The sequence below is a fragment of the Lithobates pipiens genome, unplaced genomic scaffold (genome assembly GCF_037356315.1).
Source record: "Lithobates pipiens isolate NorthernLeopardFrog02 unplaced genomic scaffold, aLitPip1_a1.2 Scaffold_35, whole genome shotgun sequence".
NCBI lineage: Eukaryota > Metazoa > Chordata > Amphibia > Anura > Ranidae > Lithobates > Lithobates pipiens.
This window is the reverse complement of record NW_027507811.1, coordinates 8,689,702-8,708,774: the sequence shown is the minus strand read 5'-3', so window position 1 is coordinate 8,708,774 and position 19,073 is coordinate 8,689,702. Positions and strand designations below refer to the sequence as shown.

General features: G+C 48.9%; 2 protein-coding genes and 1 long non-coding RNA gene across 3 annotated transcripts in view; all 3 read right to left on the bottom strand.

Moving 5' to 3' along the window:
• LOC143956097 (uncharacterized) overlaps nt 1–19,073 on the bottom strand; it is a 215,775-nt gene that overhangs the window by 188,579 nt on the left and 8,123 nt on the right. Inside the window, exon 2 of the mRNA XM_077466231.1 lies at nt 18,260–18,374. Within this exon, the coding sequence (XP_077322357.1) occupies nt 18,260–18,355 (96 nt within the window). The 5' untranslated portion in view covers nt 18,356–18,374. The remainder of the gene's footprint in view (nt 1–18,259; nt 18,375–19,073) is intronic.
• On the bottom strand, nt 12,012–13,920 carry LOC143956153 (uncharacterized). Its single transcript, XR_013269853.1, has 2 exons — nt 13,536–13,920; nt 12,012–13,486 (listed from the first exon to the last, which is right to left on the bottom strand). It is a non-coding gene; the product is annotated as an uncharacterized LOC143956153 (long non-coding RNA).
• Nucleotides 14,171–15,211, bottom strand: LOC143955371 (uncharacterized). The gene has a single exon (XM_077465434.1). The coding sequence runs from the start codon at nt 15,176–15,178 to the stop codon at nt 14,171–14,173; it is 1,008 nt and encodes a 335-aa protein (XP_077321560.1). The 5' UTR covers nt 15,179–15,211.

The following is a 19,073-nucleotide window of genomic DNA, read 5'->3' as shown; positions in this document are numbered from 1 at the left end:
AGTATGTTGCCACCCAGTACTGGTCCTTGACCCTTATGCTTTTTATACGGGGGTCCCTATTAAAACACTGGAGCATGAAGGCCCCTATTTGCACTAAACTGGAAGCGGTGTGGTGGCCTGGCTCCTGCTCATCATCCAGGATAATGTCGTCCTCTTCATTCTCCTCTCCCCATCCACGCACAACAACAGGGATCCCAGAAATGTTTAAAGCATGCTCTTCTTGCTCCTCCTCATCCGCCCCGGCACCATCCTCCTCTGACTCCTCTTCAGACTCCTGTTGTTGACTTGTCTCAGATAGAATAGCCCCCCCTGGGAATTCATCCAGCATTGCGACTTCCTCATCTTCCCACTCCTGCTCCTCCACAGCTTGATCAATGACACGACGCAATGCACGCTCCATAAAGAAGGCATAAGGTACCATGTCACTGATGGCGCCATGGCTGCGACTGACCAGTTTGGTGATCTCCTCAAATGGGCGCAGAAGTCTGCATGCATCGCCCATGAGTAGCCACTGGCGTGGTGAAAAAAACCCCAGCTCCCCAGAACCTGTTCTGCCGCAGAGTTCATACAGGTAGACGTTAACTGCACGTTTCTGCTGGAGCAGCCTATCAAGCATATAGAAGGTTGAGTTCCATCGCGTCGGGCAATCGCAAATAAGACGTCTGACCGGCAGATTGTGTCGCCGCTGAATGTCAGCAAGGCAAGCCATGGCCGTGTAAGATCTTCTGAAATGGGCCGAGATTTTCCTTGCCTGCCGCAAAATGTCCTGGACCCCAGGGTATTTGACAACGAATCGCTGCACGACCAAGTTTAAGACGTGTGCCATGCATGGCACATGCGTAATTTTGCCCTGTTTCAATGCGCTAAGCAGATTGGCACCGTTGTCACAAACCACTTTACCAACTGTCAAATTGAGCGGTGTTAGCCACTGATCTGCCTGTGAACGCAAAGCTGAAAGGAGTGCCGGGCCAGTGTGGCTCTTGGCTTCCAGGCACAACAGACGCAGCACGGCATGGCAACGTCTCACCTGGCATGTCGAATAGGTTCTGGGGAGCTTGGGCGGCGCAGCAGAAGAGACACTAGCAGCAGAAAAGGAGGAGTCAGCCGAGGAGGAGAGGGAGGAGGATGGAGTAGGATCTTCCCTGCCCGTGTTTGCTAGACCATGTGTCTGTGGTCAGATGTATCTTGGCACCGACACTATGTGCCAGAGATACATTCACTTGCCGCTGAACATGGCCATATAGCTCTGGGATGCCCTTCTGTGAGAAATACTTCCTTCCTGGGACCTTCCATTGTGGTGTTCCAATGGCCACAAATTTGCGAAAGGCCTCCGAGTCCACCAGTTTATATGGCAGTAGTTGGCGGGCTATGAGTTCTGACAAGCCAGCCGTCAACCGTTGGGCAAGAGGGTTATCCGGCGTCATCATTTTTTTACGCTCGAACATTAGGCCCACGGAAGCCTGCCTTTTTGCAGAAAAACGTGAGCTTGGCGTGATGGAAGGTGGAGTGGAGGACAATTGTGAGGAGAAGGAGAAGTAGAAGACGAGGCTGGACGGTGAGAGCCTGGAGTGTGGCTTTGTGTGTTCTGTTGCTCCCACTGGGCTCGGTGATGGCTGCTCATGTGCCTTCTTAAGGCGGTCGTCCCTAGGTGAGTGTTGGGCTTACCGCGACTAATGCATTGACTGCAAAGATTGCAGATGGCAATGCTATTGTCAGCAGCGGACACGTTAAAAAAAGCCCACACTGCGGAGCCATGTGTCGGTGTCCTTGGAGTGCCAGATGTGACCGTACATGGTCGATGACTCGCTCCTGATACATTTGCAGTCTGCTTTGTCCCTCCTGTGCAATGTAAGTTATTCCTGCTTCTCCTCCCTATCTGCTGGTCCATATCTCCCTCTGAACTCCTGGTGTGGCTGCGCATCAGAAATGTCTTGATATGGATCGGAAACTAATTCCTGTGACTCAAGCGGAACGTATGTGGTGGTGGTGGTGTTGGTGGTAGTGTCTTTTGGGGTGCACATAGCAGAGAGTGAAGAAGAGGGTGCAGATCGAGAGGATGAGGAGGGTGCAGAAGAGTAAGGCTGAGTGAGCCACTCAACCAAGTCTGGTGCGTCCTTTAAAGTAATTGAACACACCTTCTGCAACTTCCCACTTTGGCTCAAGCCTGTTGCTCCTGCCCTACCCCTACCACCCCTGCGGAAGGGCCTGCCTCTTCCTCTGCCTGTCATTTTTTAAATGACCCTGTGACAAAACTCTCAGTCCCTATACCGATGAAGGACTGCTGCAGTATAGGGCAGCGGTCAGCAGTAGTGCACCTCAACCCTATGTATTGTGGACCTATACCAGTCCTTATAGAATAGCAGACTGTACCTCACTCAACCCTATGTACTGTAGTACCCTATACCTTACCAGTCCTTATAAGGACCTTTGTGGAACTAGTAGGTTGTGAATGATTAGCAGACTGTATCTCAGTCCCTATACTCATAAAGGACTACTGCAGCAGAAGGGCAGCAGTCAAGTATAATATTCTTTCTATATTTGGAAGAAAGAATATTATACGTGTACAAGCCTATTACCATACCAGTCCTGAAAAGAACCTTTGTGGACCTAATAGTAACAGCTACTGATTAAACTGACTGTCCCTCACTGCCACACAGAGCTTCCTGCCTGTCCCTATTTAAACTGACAAAACAGGCTGCTGGAACAATAACTTGAATAGCACTCAAAAAAATATCCTGTACTACTTTACCATACCAGTCCTGAAAAGGACTTTTGTGGACCTAATAGTAACAGCTAATGATTAAACTGACTGTCCCTGCTGCACACAGCGTCCTGTCCCTCTCTCTACACTGACAAAAGACAGGCTGCTGCAACAATCACTAGCACAGCAGTGCCTCAAACCTATATCCTGAAAAACACCTAACACCTATACCATGATACCAATCCTTAAAATAACTTTTGTGGACCTAATAGTTAGCGATTTGGGTCACTGAAGTCTCTCCCTGCTCCACACAGCAACCTCTCCCTATAGTGACATACGAAAGAATGTAAAATGGCCGCCAGATCGGGTCTATTTATAAGTTAGGGGGAATGTCCAAGTGTCCATGTGCTGTAATGTCTCAATTGGCTGTCCTGTACCCCATGATGGATGTGTCATCATAGGTCAAAGTTCTTTTACACAGTAAACACGGAAGTCCGCCGGGCGAACGGCGGCAATAGTCCGCCGATCGGGCGGACGGCGAATAGCCGAAATTCACCGCGAAACGACTGCCGGGCAAACCGTTCGGCCATCCCTACATAGTATAGAGCATTTCCACTGTGCAGCATTGTGACTGCTGAGCGGTTCTGCAGCGATACTACAAAGAGTGACAAACGCAATTAAAAAAAAGTATTATAACTGGTGTGATAGACCAGTGGCCCCCAAAAACAACAGATTGAAGCGGGGTGTTATATACCTTCTTCCACATACATACTGCACTTCTCTATAGACTTTTATCACAGGGTCATTTAAAAATGACAGGCAGAGGAAGAGGCAGGCCCTTCCGGAGGGGTGGTAGGGGTAGGGCAGGAGCAACAGGCTTGAGCCAAAGTGGCAAATTGCAGAAGGTGCGTGTGATTACGTCAAAGGACGCACCAGACTTGGTTGAGTGGCTCACTCAGCCTTAAGCCGCGTACACACGTAGCCGTCTGTCCGACGTACTTAGTCTGGCGGACTTCCCGCCAGACTGTCCGTCGGACTTTCCGAACGAGCTACTTGCCCACACACGGAACTTTTGCAGAGGACTAATACAGCGTACTAAGTCCACCGTACTATCCGCCCTACTTTTGAAATGAACGGACTCGCCCACACACGCGGAGGAAAGTCCACTCATTTCGAGCGCGTCTCCAGGTAGGTGGGGCCCGCGAAGGAGACGTTGCTGGCCCCGCCGCCTGGTATGGACTTAAAGGGGAACCCCAACGCCGAAAAAAATCGGCGTGGGGGTCCCCCCAAAGTCCACAACAGACCCTTGTCCGAGCACGCTACCCGGCTGGCCAGGAAAGGAGGGGCGAGCGAGCGCCCCCCCCCCCCCCCCCTCCTGAGCCGTACCAGGCCGCGTGCCCTCAACATGGGGGGGTGCCTTGGGGAAGGGGGGGGGCTGTGCGGCCCCCCCACCCCAAAGCACCTTGTCCCCATGTTGATGAGGACAAGGGCCTCTTCCCGACAACCCTGGCCGTTGGTTGTCGGGGTCTGCGGGCGGGGGGCTTATCGGAATCCGGGAGCCCCCTTTAATAAGGGGGCCCCCGGATACCGGCCCCCCATCCTATGTGAATGAGTATGGGGTACAATGTACCCCTACCCATTCACCTGTAAAATAAAGTACAAAAAAAACACAACACACAAGATAAAATAATTTATTGCACAGCTCCGGGGCTCTTCCGTCTTCGGGGGTCTTCTCGCCGGACTCCTCCGCTATCTTCTTGTAGCTCTTTTACTAGCGGAGGAGCCCGGCATTCTTCTTCGTCGCCGCGGCCTCTTCTTCTGACTTCGGGGGTCTTGTCCCCCTCTTCGGTTCTTCTGCCGGGCCACCGCGCCTTCTTATAGCTCTTTTACAGGCGGTGGCCCGGTCTTCTGTCGCCGTCGCCGCCGCCTTCCGTTCTTCTTCTTCTCCTGGAGATGTTGACTCGACGTTCTCTCCGGCCGCAATGCTAGGGAAGCGCTGCGCTGCGACTTATATAGGGACAAGGGGCGGTGTCACATGGGTTGATGTCACATGGGTTGGTGTCACATGGTGACCCCGCCCCCTTACGATGTCACAGTCCCGGAGGATGCTGGGACTGTCGCCATGTGACATCAACCCATGTGACCAACCCATGTGACATCAACCCATGTGACACCGCCCCTTGTCCCTATATAAGTCGCAGCGCAGCACGTCCCTGGCATTGCGGCCGGAGAGAACGTCGAGTCAACATCTCCAGGAGAAGAAGAAGAGAAGAACAGAAGAACGGAAGGCAAGGCGGCGGCGACAGAAGACCGGGCCACCGCCTGTAAAAGAGCTATAAGAAGGCGCGGTGGCCCGGCAGAAGAACCGAAGAGGGGGACAAGACCCCCGAAGTCGGAAGAAGAGGCCGCGGCAACGAAGAAGAATGCCGGGCTCCTCCGCTAGTAAAAGAGCTACAAGAAGATAGGAGTCTGGCGAGAAGACCCCCGAAGACAGAAGACCCCCTGAGCTGTGCAATAAATTATTTTATCTTGTGTGTTGTGTTTTTTTTTGTACTTTATTTTACAGGTGAATGGGTAGGGGTACATTGTACCCCATACTCATTCACATAGGGGTGGGGGTCCGGAATCCGGGGGCCCCCTTATTAAAGGAGGCTCCAGGATTCCGATAAGCCCCCGCCCGCAGACCCCGACAACCAACGGCCAGGGTTGTCGGGAAGAGGCCCTTGTCCTCATCAACATGGGGACAAGGTGCTTTGGGGTGGGGGGGCCGCGCGGCCCGCCCTTCCCCAAGGCACCCCCCATGTTGAGGGCACGCGGCCTGGTACGGCTCAGGAGGGGGGGCGCTCGCTCGCCCCTCCTTTCCTGGCCGGCCGGGTAGCGTGCTCGGACAAGGGTCTGTTGTGGACTTTGGGGGGACCCCCATGCCGATTTTTTCCAGCGTTGGGGTTCCCCTTTAAGTCCATACCAGGCGGCGGGGCCAGCGACGTCTCCTTCGCGGGCCCCGTCTACCTGGAGACCCGCTCGAAATGAGCGGACTTTTCTCCGGGCGGGAAAAGTCCGTTCATTTCAAAAGTACGGCGGACTGGCATACACACGGCCGGATTGTCTGCCGAAATGCGAGTCCGGCGGGAAGATTGGAGTGTAAAACTACATTCTAAGTCCGCCATACTTACGAGTCAAAAAAGTATGCCGGAGGCTACACACGGGGGGATTGTTTGGCGGACTTCAGTTTGCCGGACTTTTCCACCCACTTGTTTGATCGTGTGTACGCGGCATTACTCTTCTGCACCCTCCTCATCCTCTCGATCTGCACCCTCTTCTTCACTCTCTGCTGTGTGCACCCCCAAAGACACTACCACCAACACCACTACCACCACCATATACCCTCCGCTTGAGTCACAGGAATTATTTTCCGATCCATCACAAGACATTGCCGATGCGCAGCCACTCTTGGCATTGGATCAGGAAGAGGAGGTAGCAACAACTGCCACTCAGCAGTCTGACGACAGTACCCAGATCAGCCCAAGGAGGAGGTTGGTCCCCGCTGTTGCTGCCTACTCCGAGAGCTCTAATTATAGCGGTGGGGAAGGTGACGTCGATGATGACGTGTCTAGTGATGTCATGTGGGTGCCCACAAGAGAGGAAGAGGAGGGGAGTTCAGATGGAGATATGGACCAGCAGATAGGGAGGAGAAGCAGGCGGAACTTACATTGCACAGGAGGGACAAAGCAGACTGCTAATGTATCAGGAGCGAGGCATCAACCATGTACGGTAACATCTGGCGCTCCCAGGATGCTGGCACATGGCTCCGCAGTGTGGGCTTTTTTTAACGTGTCCGCTGCTGACAATAGTGTTGCCATCTGCAGCCTTTGCAGTAAACGCATTAGTCGTGGTAAGCCCAACACTCACCTGGGGACGACCGCCTTAAGAAGGCACATGAGCTGCCATCACCGAGCCCAGTGGGAGCAAAGGAACCGACAAAGCCACACTCCAGGCTCTCACAGTCCAGCCTCATCTTCTACTTCTCCTCACAATTGTCCTCCACTCCACCTTCCATCATGTCATCCTCACGTTTTTCTGGAAAAAAGGCAGGCTTCCGTGGGCCTAATGTTCGAGCGTAAAAAAAAAATGATGACGCCGGATAACCCTCTTGCCCAACGGTTGACGGCTGGCTTGTCAGAACAGATAGCCCGCCAACTACTGCCATATAAACTGGTGGACTCGGAGGCCTTTCGAAAATTTGTGGCCATTGGAACACCACAATGGAAGGTCCCAGGAAGAAAGTATTTCTCACAGAAGGGCATCCCAGAGCTATATGGCCATGTTCAGCGGCAAGTGAATGTATCTCTGGCACACAGTGTTGGTGCCAAGATACATCTGACCACAGACACGTGGTCTAGCAAACACAGGCAGGGAAGGTATATCACTTTTACTGCCCACTGGGTGAACCTTCTGACGGCCGTCAAGCATGTAACCCGTGGCACCCGTGTAGATTTGGTTTTACCGACACAGATTGCATGCAGGCCTGACTCTTCTTCTCCTCCTCCTCCTACTCCATCCTCCTCCCTCTCCTCCTCGGCTGACTTCTCCTTTTCCGCTGCTAGCGTCTCTTCTGCTGCGCCGCCCAAGCTCCCCAGAACCTATTCGACATGCCAGGTGAGACGTTGCCATGCCGTGCTGCATCTGTTGTGCCTGGAAGCCAAGAGCCACACTGGCCCGGCACTCCTTTCAACTTTGCGTTCACAGGCAAATCAGTGGCTAACACCGCTGGGAGCTGGGTTTTTTTTCACCACGCCAGTGGCTACTCATGGGCGATGCATGCAGACTTCTGTGACCATTTTAGGAGATCACCAAACTAGTCAGTCGCAGGCATGGCGCCATCAGTGACATCGTACCTTATGCCTTCTTTATGGAGCGTGCATTGCGTCGTGTCATTGATCAAGCCGTGGAGGAGCAGGAAGATGAGGAAGTCGCAATGCTGGATGAATTCCCAGGGGGGGCTACTCTATCTGAGACAAGTCAACAACGGGAGTCTGAAGAGGAGTCAGAGGAGGATGGTGCCGGGGTGGATGAGGAGGAGCAAGAAGAGCATGCTTTTAAACCTTTCTGGGATCCCTGTTGTTGTCCATGGATGGGGAGAGGAGAACGAGGAGGACGACATTATCCTGGATGATGAGCAGGAGCAAGGCCACCCTACCGCTTCCAGTTTAGTGCAAATGGGGGCCTTCATGCTCCAGAGTTTTAACAGGGACCCCGTATAAAAAGCATAAAGTTCAAGGACCAGTACTGGGTGGCAATGTACTTAGACCCCCGGTACAAACACAAAATGGTGGGAATGTTACCACCATCACAGAGGGCTGTCAGAATGGAGCACTTCCAGGCCTTGCTTCGAGAAATGCTGCATTCTGCTTTTACGTGCGCTGGCAGAGGAGGAATTCCCACTCCCAGAGAAGGAGTTGCGGGTACCAATCCAACAGCGCCTGCAAGAAGAGGGCGGTTTGAAGATGTGTTGGTGACTTCTGATATGAGGTCATTCTTTCAGTCAACCCATCGACAGGTCTCATCCGGATCCAGCATCAGGGAACGCCTAGACCGTCAGGTGTCCGACTACATCGGGTTAACGGCCGATGTGGACGCTCTGAGGAGTGATGAACCCCTGGACTACTGGGTGGGCAGGCTTGACCTCTGGCCAGAGCTTGCCCAATTTGCAATGGAACTGTTGACTTGCCCCTTGTCCAGTGTCCTGTCCGAAAGGACGTTCAGCGCAGCAGGGGGCATCGTGACTGATAAGTGTACTCGCCTAGCTCACGACAGTGTTGACTACCTCACATTTATAAAAATGAATGAGGCATGGATCTCGGAGGAATTCAACACATGTGACCAGTAGACCATGTATATGCATAACTCTATAAACGATTTATTTAATCAAGCACACGGACCTTTTTTCTACCTTTGGCTCACTTCCTTGTACAAAAAAAGCACACCGTACTATATGCCCGTACCCTCCTGTTTGAAGAGGTTGAGCGGTGTCATATTTTTGGGTCCCGCAGCGAGTTGCTGGTATCAGTGCTGCTGTCAGTGCTCTCTATCTCGGTGCTGGTGTCAGTGCTCTCTCTCTATCTTGGTGCTGGTGTCAGTGCTCTCTATCACGGTGCTAGTGTGGTGTCAGTGCTCTCTATCTCGGTGCTGGTGTGGTCTCAGTGCTCTCTATCTCGGTGCTGGTGTGGTCTCAGTGCTCTCTATCACGGTGCTGGTGTCAGTGCTCAGTCTCTATCGCAGTGCTGGTGTCAGTGTTCTATCTCAGCGCTGGTGTCAGTGAGGGAGATAGCAGCAGAGAAGTCAATCAGTAGGCAGTGCCAGCACCATGGCTGAGGATCAGCACTGGACTGGCACCTCCGGACCACCGCAGTGGAGCCCTGCATAGGTGGGGGTAAGGGCCGGATAGAGGAAGGGGCTCAAGCACAGGTTGGCACACAGGCACAGGACTGCGCTGCCCTGACTGTGGCACTGATCATCTCCTGCACCCCCTTCATAGCCTGGCCTGACCTTGCCTTTCCTCCATGGCCTTCATGCGCTCCTGAATTGTCAAAATTTCACAGATAAACAAAGAATGCTTGTCGTTGTCGATCCCAGATTCACTTAATACTTTTGTTATGTCAGTGTCCATGTTGTGGGACTATGTGTGCACAGCTAGTAAGTATTTTGTGGCTGAAAATATGACCTAGAGGTTTTTAAGGTTTGCCTGCCATTAAAGTCAATGGGCTCCGCTGCGAACTTTGCGATTCGTGAACTTTTGGCCATGTTCGTATTTCGTGAAACGTCCCGTCAGAAGTTCGTCCATCACTATTAGGCACTCGAGTTTCGATCCTTGTCTCCCAGGTATTGCAGAAGTTAAGACAAATGTCCCAGAATTTTCCAGAGACTCCTGGGTTAAAATTTCCACCTGGCGATTAAAAGCCACTTCCTAAGTAAAAAAAAACGACCAGCGTATTGTGGGACGATTTTTCTGGGCAAATGCCAGTCCAGTGGTTTCATCCTGGATCTTTCTTTAGGAGAGGCTACGCTTTGACAATGGGTCAGAAGAAGGACAAAGGGAGTCAGGGCTGCAAAGGAGAAAAGCACCTTCTGTACAATGCAGTCCCATCCACCAGCTCCCCTTCCTGTCTTTTCTCACTCTATTTGTGGAGAAGGATGCCAACTGTCAATTATTAGTGGTCCATAGTCCGAGACCTTCAGCCTAGACTGACCAGCCAGCCAACTTGCCCACCCATCATCAACCCCAGGCCTAGCTCTCTCACTCAGCTGTCAAGATGAGGCCCCCCACGAGCCCATTCATCTGTCGAACCTAGATCCAGATAGCCCACTCATATGTCAAGCATGGCCCCAGCTAGCCCACTAAGCTGTCAAGATGAAGAAAAGCTTGGCCACTCATCTGTCAAGCCTGGACCCGGCTAACCTACTTGGCTGTCAAGCCAAGGCCCTGCCAGGCTACTCAGATGTCAAGTCCAGGCCTTGGCCCAGCCAAATGTATACAATCCCAACAAAGCTCTGAAAATTAGGTAGGTCAATTTGAGAGGATTTCCCATGTTATGTTGCCACCACGTTCATGTTGATCAGAGGTCAACAGTAGCAGCAACAAAACAGTTTTTCATTGAAGAGTTGAAGAAATTGGGGGGGGGGGGGGGGGGGGGGGGGGAATGTGCTAAGTGTCTTTGAACAGAGGGTAGAATATGTAGAATAGAAGTCAAGTTTAATTTTTTAGCTCAGGTATTTTCAAACTATGCCCCTCCAGCTGTTGCGGAACACAAGCCATGGCCAGCTCCCAGCAGGACCCAGAGCCATGGCCAGAACTGAACCGCCAGACAGTGTTGAGGGCTATTTCCTATTTTGAGGTTACTGGGTGGCAGGGTAAGTGAGATGCATGGGGGTCGGATGGGATGTGGGGGTCAGCTGGGGGTGAAAGGGTCTCTCTACATCAGCGACGCAGGTGGCAACTAATCCTCCTGGGGGGTGATGACAACTTAAAGTTGCAGCCAGCGCCCAGCCTGGGCCAGTCACGCCCCGGTCTCTCCCTGGCTCCAGTCCAAGGACTCCGGGACTTGTAGTGGAAAGTAAGCTGCTCTCCGTCAGTTATTTCTTATTCTCTCTGTGACGGTCTCTCTAAAAGCTTCAAGTTGCCGCCATCCAGCTCCCAGCCTGAGCCAGTCACAGACATCCCAACCTGCAAAAACTCATTTCAGGGAGGTGATGGTTCGTGCTGCAGCCTTACCAGTGCCAATTAAATGCAGCCTGATCAGTGCAGCCTATCAATGTCAATCAGTGTCCTTCAGTGCCACCTCATCCCTGCCTACCAGTGCAGCCCATCAGTGCCATCTCATCAGTGTAGCATATCCGTGCCGCCTCATCAGTGCAGCCTTTCAGTGCCCACCAGTTCAGCCTATTAGTGCCACCTCATCAGTGTCCACCAGCGGAGCCTCAGCATCCACCAGCGGAGCGCTCTCAGCTCCGTCCCGCCCCCTCCCCCTACCCTGGCCACAGACAGAAGACAGAGCAGCCCGAGCGGCCGTACTCCATCCGGCTGCTCTGTCTTCTGGCCCAGCCGGGAGATCGCCCAACGCTCACGGTTGTCTGGGAGCCCGCAGCTAAATACGGGAGACTTGGGATGTCTGCAGTAACATGACGGGCGTGACCCGCCGCGCGCCCCACCTCTGAAGAGTCAGTCTCCGGGAGTTGTTCTCTCCACCCACCCAGAACTTGAGCGCGGTCCGGACTACAACTCCTGGAATGCAGCGCCGGAGCAACACAGACAATCGGTCAAATTCCTTCACAAAAAAAAAAAAAATATGTCAGCAGACAGCGCCTGCGAAAGCGGCCTAGTTGAATATAAGTTAAGCAGCCTAGGGGAATTTTCCTCCCTGTCCCCCGGCCAAGCCCGCCCCAGCCTCCTGTTCCAGTACCTCCTCTGCTCTCCTGATAATCTTGGCCTGGCTCCGATTCTGCTCCTGGATCCTGATTCTCTACCACAGCTGTCCAATTGTTGCCAACTCCTTCCCACCTGACCATGCATCCGAGAGCCTGCATCTGCCAGCTTGCCTACTGCTTTGCATCTGCTACAAGCTCTCCCAACCCCGATCTCCTACAGGCACCCGTGCAACTCTGCGCCCTGTTATACCCAGTCATGAACCCCAGGGGAAAGAGGTGTAATGGAAGCTCTCTTGTCTCGGCCTCACCAGGTACGTGATAGTATATCTTGTTACTCATTCACCAAAAAAATAAAAAGAAAATGACAGTTAACACATAAACACAAAGACACTGACTTTTTTTTTTTATTACAAATAAATAAACCTTCTTTTCCAACATAAACCCACCCATGTCATTCAGAGGTGTAGATCCATCAACTATGTCAACGTCAATCCAATCATGTCACCCAGGAGGTGTAGGTAGATCCATCAACTATGTCAACCTAAATCAAATCCAATCATGACTCCCAGGAGGTGTAGATCCATCAACTATGTCAAACGTCAATCCAATCATGTCAACCAGAGGTGTAGATCTATCAACCATGTCCATCTCAATCCAACCATGTCACCCAGGAGGTGTAGCTCCATCAACTATGTCAACATAAATACAATCATGTTGCCCAGAGGTATAGATTCATCAACTATGTCAATCCCAACCATGTTCCCCAGAGGCATAGATCCATCAACTATATCCATGTCAATCCAATCCCGTCACCCAGAGGCGTAGATTCATCAACTATGTCCATGTCAATCCAACCACGTCACCCAGAGGTGTAGATCTATCAACTATCTCCATGTCAATCCAACCACGTCACCCAGAGGTGTAGATCTATTAACTATGTCCATGTCAATCCAATCCCGTCACCCAGAGGTGTAGATCTATCAACTATGTCCATGTCGATCCAACCACGTCACCCCAGAGGTGTAGATCCATCAACTATGTCAACGTCAATCCAACCACGTCACCCAGAGGTTAGATCTATCAACTATGTCCATGTCAATCCAATCACGTCACCTAGAGGTTGTAGATCTATCAACTATGTCCATGTCAATCCAACACGTCACCCAGAGGTGTAGAGCTATCAACTCTGTCCATGTCAAGCCAACCACGTCACCCAGAGGTATAGATCCATCACTATGTCAACCTAAATCCAACCATGTTCCCCAGAGGTGTAGATCTATCAACTATGTCCATGTCAATCCAACCACGTCACCCAGAGGGGTAGATCTATCAACTATGTCCACTTAGATCTACACCTCTGGGTGACGTGGTTGGATTGACATGGACATAGTTGATAGATCTACACCTCTGGGTGACGTGGTTGGATTGATCAACTATGTCCATGTCAATATAACCACGTCACCCAGAGGTGTAGAGCTATCAACTATGTCCATGTCAATCCAATCACGTCACCTAGAGGTGTAGATCTATCAACTATGTCCATGTCAATCCAACCATGTCACCCAGAGGTGTAGAGCTATCAACTATGTCCATGTCAATCCAATCACGTCACCTAGAGGTGTAGATCTATCAACTTATGTCCATGTCAATCCAACCACGTCACCCAGAGGTGTAGAGCTATCAACTATGTCCATGTCAATCCAATCCCGTCACCCAGAGGTGTAGATCTATCAACTATGTCCATGTCAATCCAACCACGTCACCCAGAGGTGTAGATCTATCAACTATGTCCATGTCAATCCAACCACGCCACCCAGAGGTGTAGAGCTATCAACTCTGTCCATGTCAATCCAATCACGTCACCTAGAGTGTAGATCTATCAACTATGTCCATGTCAATCCAACCACGTCACCCAGAGGTGTAGAGCTATCAACTATGTCCATGTCAATCCAACCATGTCACCCAGAGGTGTAGATCCATCAACGAAGGCCTGACAGGCCGCACCATTACAACCCTTTACCGATGCACTCCTGCTGCAAATGACAGCTCCCTGACCGGCTGGTGAATGTCAACAAACCAACTGGAAACCCCTACAGACATCACTAACTACATATGGCCATGACCATGGTCAGTGACGTCACCCACGATCTCTTGGCCGTTATTTACTTCTTTTTTATGTCATGTTTGCTGGAGTTCATCCAACAGGTGAGCCACTTAACATGCAGGATAAGGCATTGCCCAACCATGTAATCTACCTGATTTTTATTTATTTTTGCATTTTTAAACTCCCCCCCCCCCCCCCCCATGGCCCTTCCAGCCCACCCAAACCCTTTTGTGTACCAAAAGCTTTCAAATTGTCCTTGAAGAAGGTGAAAAACATACAAGATTCGGCTCTCGTAGACCTCGATGGGCTTTGGTTTTCGACATTTGGTAGTTGCGGATTTCAGGCAGGGCTCTCAGGAACGAGACCCTAGTCAGTTTACTCATCACAACTCCTCAGTGGGGGAGCTACGACGTCTTACAAAGGTCTAGTTCTTCTTCCTACCTTCACTGTGTGAGATTTCCTGTGTGAGATTTCAGATGTGAGATAAGTGCCGATTTCTGTAGAAAACATTTCCCGCACTCGGAGCAGGAAAGGAGATTCTCCTGGGTGTGCCACATCTGATGTTTAGTAAGACTGGACTTCTGTGAAAAGGTTTTTCCACATTCAGAACAGGAATACGGCCTCTCACCCGTGTGAGATCTGCGATGTGAGTAAATATGGGACTTCTGTGAAAAACATTTCCCGCACTCAGGGCAAGAATACGGCTTCTCCCCCGTGTGGGATCTCTGATGTGCAATGAGGTCCGATTTACATGGAAAAGATTTCCCGCACTCGGGGCAGAAAGACAACTTTTCTCCCGTGTGCAACCTCCGATGTCTGACCAGGCAAGACTTCTGTAAAAAACATTTCCCGCAATCGGGGCAGGAGTACGGCTTCTCCACCGCGTGAGATTTTTGATGTACAACAACGTCTAATTTATGTGAATAACATTTTCCACACTCAGCGCAGGAATACGGCTTTCCCTCTTCTGTGTGAGTCCTTTGATGTAGATCGAGGTCCGATTGCTGTGTAAAACATTTCCCGCACTCTGGGCAGGAATATGGCTGCCCCTTTGTGTGCAACCGTAAATGTTTAGACAGGTAGGATTTGCGTGAAAAACACTTCCCGCACTCGGGACAGGAATACGGCTTCTCAGCGTGGTGGGATGTGCAATGTATGTCCAGTTCCGATTTAGAAAGAAAACATTCTCCGCACTCAGAACAGGAAAGGAGCTTCTCCCCCCTGTGAGATTTCTGATGTAAAAAAAGCCTTAGCTTGGAGCTGAAACTTTCCCCGCATTCAGGACAGGGAAACGTCTTCTCTCCCTGGATCCCGGCCCCGTCCCCCACAGTACGAGGTTGCTCAGAGTCAGAGGGATTCCATGGTCTATCCACACTGTGAAGTCCACCATCCATAGTGGAGATCATTGTCTTTTCTCCTCCACAATCTCCTGTGATGTCCTCATCTTCCATTCTACAACCTGGAGATAAAGTGAGAAGATCCTTTGAGGGTTGAAAAGAAAGAAAGAAAGTTCATCCAAGAAAGAAAGAAAGAAAGTTCATCCAAGAAAGAAAGAAAGAAAGAAAGAAAGAAAGTTCATCCAAGAAAGAAAGAAAGAAAGAAAGTTCATCCAAGAAAGAAAGAAAGAAAGAAAGAAAGAAAGTTCATCCAAGAAAGAAAGAAAGAAAGAAAGAAAGAAAGTTCATCCAAGAAAGAAAGAAAGAAAGAAAGAAAGAAAGTTCATCCAAGAAAGAAAGAAAGAAAGAAAGAAAGAAAGTTCATCCAAGAAAGAAAGAAAGAAAGTTCATCCAAGAAAGAAAGAAAGAAAGAAAGAAAGAAAGAAAGTTCATCCAAGAAAGAAAGAAAGAAAGAAAGAAAGAAAGAAAGTTCATCCAAGAAAGAAAGAAAGAAAGAAAGAAAGAAAGTTCATCCAAGAAAGAAAGAAAGAAAGAAAGAAAGAAAGTTCATCCAAGAAAGAAAGAAAGAAAGAAAAGAAAGAAAGAAAGAAAGTTCATCCAAGAAAGAAAGAAAGAAAGAAAGAAAGAAAGTTCATCCAAGAAAGAAAGAAAGAAAGAAAGAAAGAAAGAAAGAAAGAAAGAAAGTTCATCCAAGAAAGAAAGAAAGAAAGAAAGTTCATCCAAGAAAGAAAGAAAGAAAGAAAGTTCATCCAAGAAAGAAAGAAAGTTCATCCAAGAAAGAAAGAAAGTTCATCCAAGAAAGAAAGAAAGTTCATCCAAGAAAGAAAGAAAGTTCATCCAAGAAAGAAAGAAAGTTCATCCAAGAAAGAAAGAAAGAAAGTTCATCCAAGAAAGAAAGAAAGAAAGAAAGAAAGAAAGAAAGAAAGAAAGAAAGAAAGAAAGAAAGAAAGAAAGAAAGCATATCTGTGCTACTGTAACTAGGAGTGACCCACAACCTAATACTGCCAGCTGAACCGCAAATAGGGTATCAGTACAGGGAGGAGACCATCATCAACCTATTATTGGCTAATATCACTCAGCTCCCGCCCTACTCTGGACCAATCAGTGAGCAGTAACAGAGCAGAGATAAGAGAAGAATATATGATGGGTCACCTGTGCCGATCTCTGTAGGAGTGTCCTCCTCTATGAATGTCCTCGTCATTCCAGCCTCCTCCGTATATTGCTGATCATCCCTCACATACGTCTCTTCTACTTCACCCTCAACTTTCATCTTCATCAGATCTTCACCCTAAACCAACAGAATGGCAGAAAATAACATCTGTAACATAGAAGTATTTATGATGTGAGATCACATAGAAAATATCATCTTGTAGAGTCCACACATCATCTCCACATGTCAGAGTGTTCAATCACTTTATCTTCCCGACCCTCAACTCCACCTACCTGATGATGGTGGGGGATGGGGTGACCTTCCTGTGTGGAATACAGAGGACGGGGACATCTCTCTGGTGGGTTCCTGTTATTAGGTGGCTCCATCATATCCTTGCGTTCTTCTGGATACTTCTTCATCACACCATACTTCCCATCCTCCTTTATATACTCTTCTTTTATATCAATACTATCCTGGAGGTTTCCACTCTGAATATATTAATAAAACATTCATTGTAACAAACATGATTGTGTATAAATCAGAACTACCAATAATTGTTCCTCATCTACCTGATAAAGTTTTGTGTAGTTGTGACCTTCCTGTGTGGAATCCAGAGGACGGGGACATCTCTCTGGTGGGTTCCTGTAGCTGGATGACTCCACCATGTTGGTTTGGAACAGGTGTCTGAGAAACTCCGACTCCTCCATCACCCCATCCTCATCGTCCTCCTCCTGTTTCTCTTCTTCAAGATCAGGATCTCTCAGGTTTCCAATCTAAATATATAATAAAAATGACATCAATGGTAACAATGCAGATAATGTACAGATCCTAATGATACTATCAGTGATTGTTCCTCATCTACCTGATGATGGTGGGGGATGGTGTGACCTTCCTGTGTGGAATCCCGGGAATACAGAGGACGGGGACATCTCTCTGGTGGGTTCCTGGTATTAGGAGACTCCATCATATGCTTATGTATATCTGAAGGTTCCTTCGTCACACCATAGTCCTCATCTTTATACTCTTCTTTAATATCCATGATGTTTACATTCTATATAATGATATTATATTAATATATATATATATATATATATGTGTGTATGTATGTATGTATGTATGTATGTATGTATGTATGTATGTATGTATGTATGTATGTATGTATGTATGTATGTATGTATGTATGTATGTATGTATGTATGTATGTATGTATGTATGTATGTATATATATATATATATATATATATATATATTATATATATATATATATATGTAATTAGATAATATATAAAAACAACATTCATTGTAACACATATGCTTATATAAAAATCAAAAGTATCAATCATTTTTCAAAATCTACCTGATCACGTTGTGCATTGTTATTATCCTGATTGTCCATCATGACGTCCTTGTAGAGATCCTTGTGTCCTTCTAAATACTCCCACTCCTCCATGGAGAAATAGACAGTGACATCCTGACACCTTATAGGAACCTGACACACACAATGATACAGTCACCATCCAGACACATCCCTTGTCTGTTACTGGATAATGTCCCAGAATTCCCAGAATCCTCCTCACCTCTCCTGTCAGCAGCTCCATCATCTTCTTGGTGACTTCTAGAATCTTCTCCATGTTGTGTCTCTCAGGTTTTAGGGAGTCACATGGAGGCACTGTGATGGTCATATGATCACCGGACTTCACAAGAGGAAATCTCTGTATTGGGGAACCAATAGGAACATCATGTTAGAATCCCAGAATCCTCCTCACCTCTCCGGTCAGGTCTGTGTTTTATTAATAGAGATAAGAGTGATGTCATGTGACCTCCCAGAATCCTCCTCACCTCTCCGGTCATGTCTGCGTTTTATTAATAGAGATAAGAGTGATGTCATGTGACCTCCCAGAATCCTCCTCACCTCTCCGGTCAGGTCTGCGTTTTATTAATAGAGATAAGAGTGATGTCATGTGACCTCCCAGAATCCTCCTCACCTCTCCGGTCAGCAGGTAGATGATCTCCAGGGTGAGGTTTAGTATCTTCTCAGTCATGTGACTCCGGTCCTCCTCCATCCTCATTGATGTGGTCATGTGATCTATGCGGGTTTCCCTGTAGACGGATAGCGGAGAATTATCTGGACAGTATTGGTTGTACAATATTAGGGTGGGGATATAAAGGGGTTAATAGTCGGGCTGCCCCCCAGTGGGAATTGGCACATGTAGATTGGGTTACTTAGCCTTTGTTGTGTTTCTTACCCCCCCCCCCGAAAACCTGTTATATTATGTTCTACCTGCCTGATCAGAAATGACCGGAAATAACCCTTTTTTTGTTTTTTTTTTGAACGATTTCAAAGAATCAGATCTGTGGGGGGGGGGGGGGGGGTGTAGTAAATGGCGGCCTTGTTCAGATTCAGGTTCTCTTGGGTCAAAGAGACGATAAACATTAAGGTGGTAGCGAGGAACTAGTAAAAAAGTTCATATCACTTGAAGGTGTTATTGAAACGTCATGGAGCAGTTAATGTACAGCAGGGATATGCAATTAGCGGACCTCCAGCTGTTGCAGAACTACAAGTCCCATGAGGCATTGCAAGACTCTGACAGCCACAAGCATGACACCCAGAGGCAGAGGCATGATGGGACTTTGTAGTTGAGCAACAGCTGGAGGTCCGCTAATTGCATATCAATGATATAGAGGGTGCAGGGGTCAGTAGTGTGTAATACGAAGAGTGTAGGGGGCCAGGAGTGAGTAACGTAAAGAGAGCGCAGGGCTGTTTTGCCGTGTGTTTTGGTACAAGTACACCACTTTCTC

Bases quoted from the DNA above. Each gene is read 5' to 3' on its own strand.
- LOC143955371 (XM_077465434.1), bottom strand. From the start codon at position 15,178: ATGGAAGATGAGGACATCACAGGAGATTGTGGAGGAGAAAAGACAATG.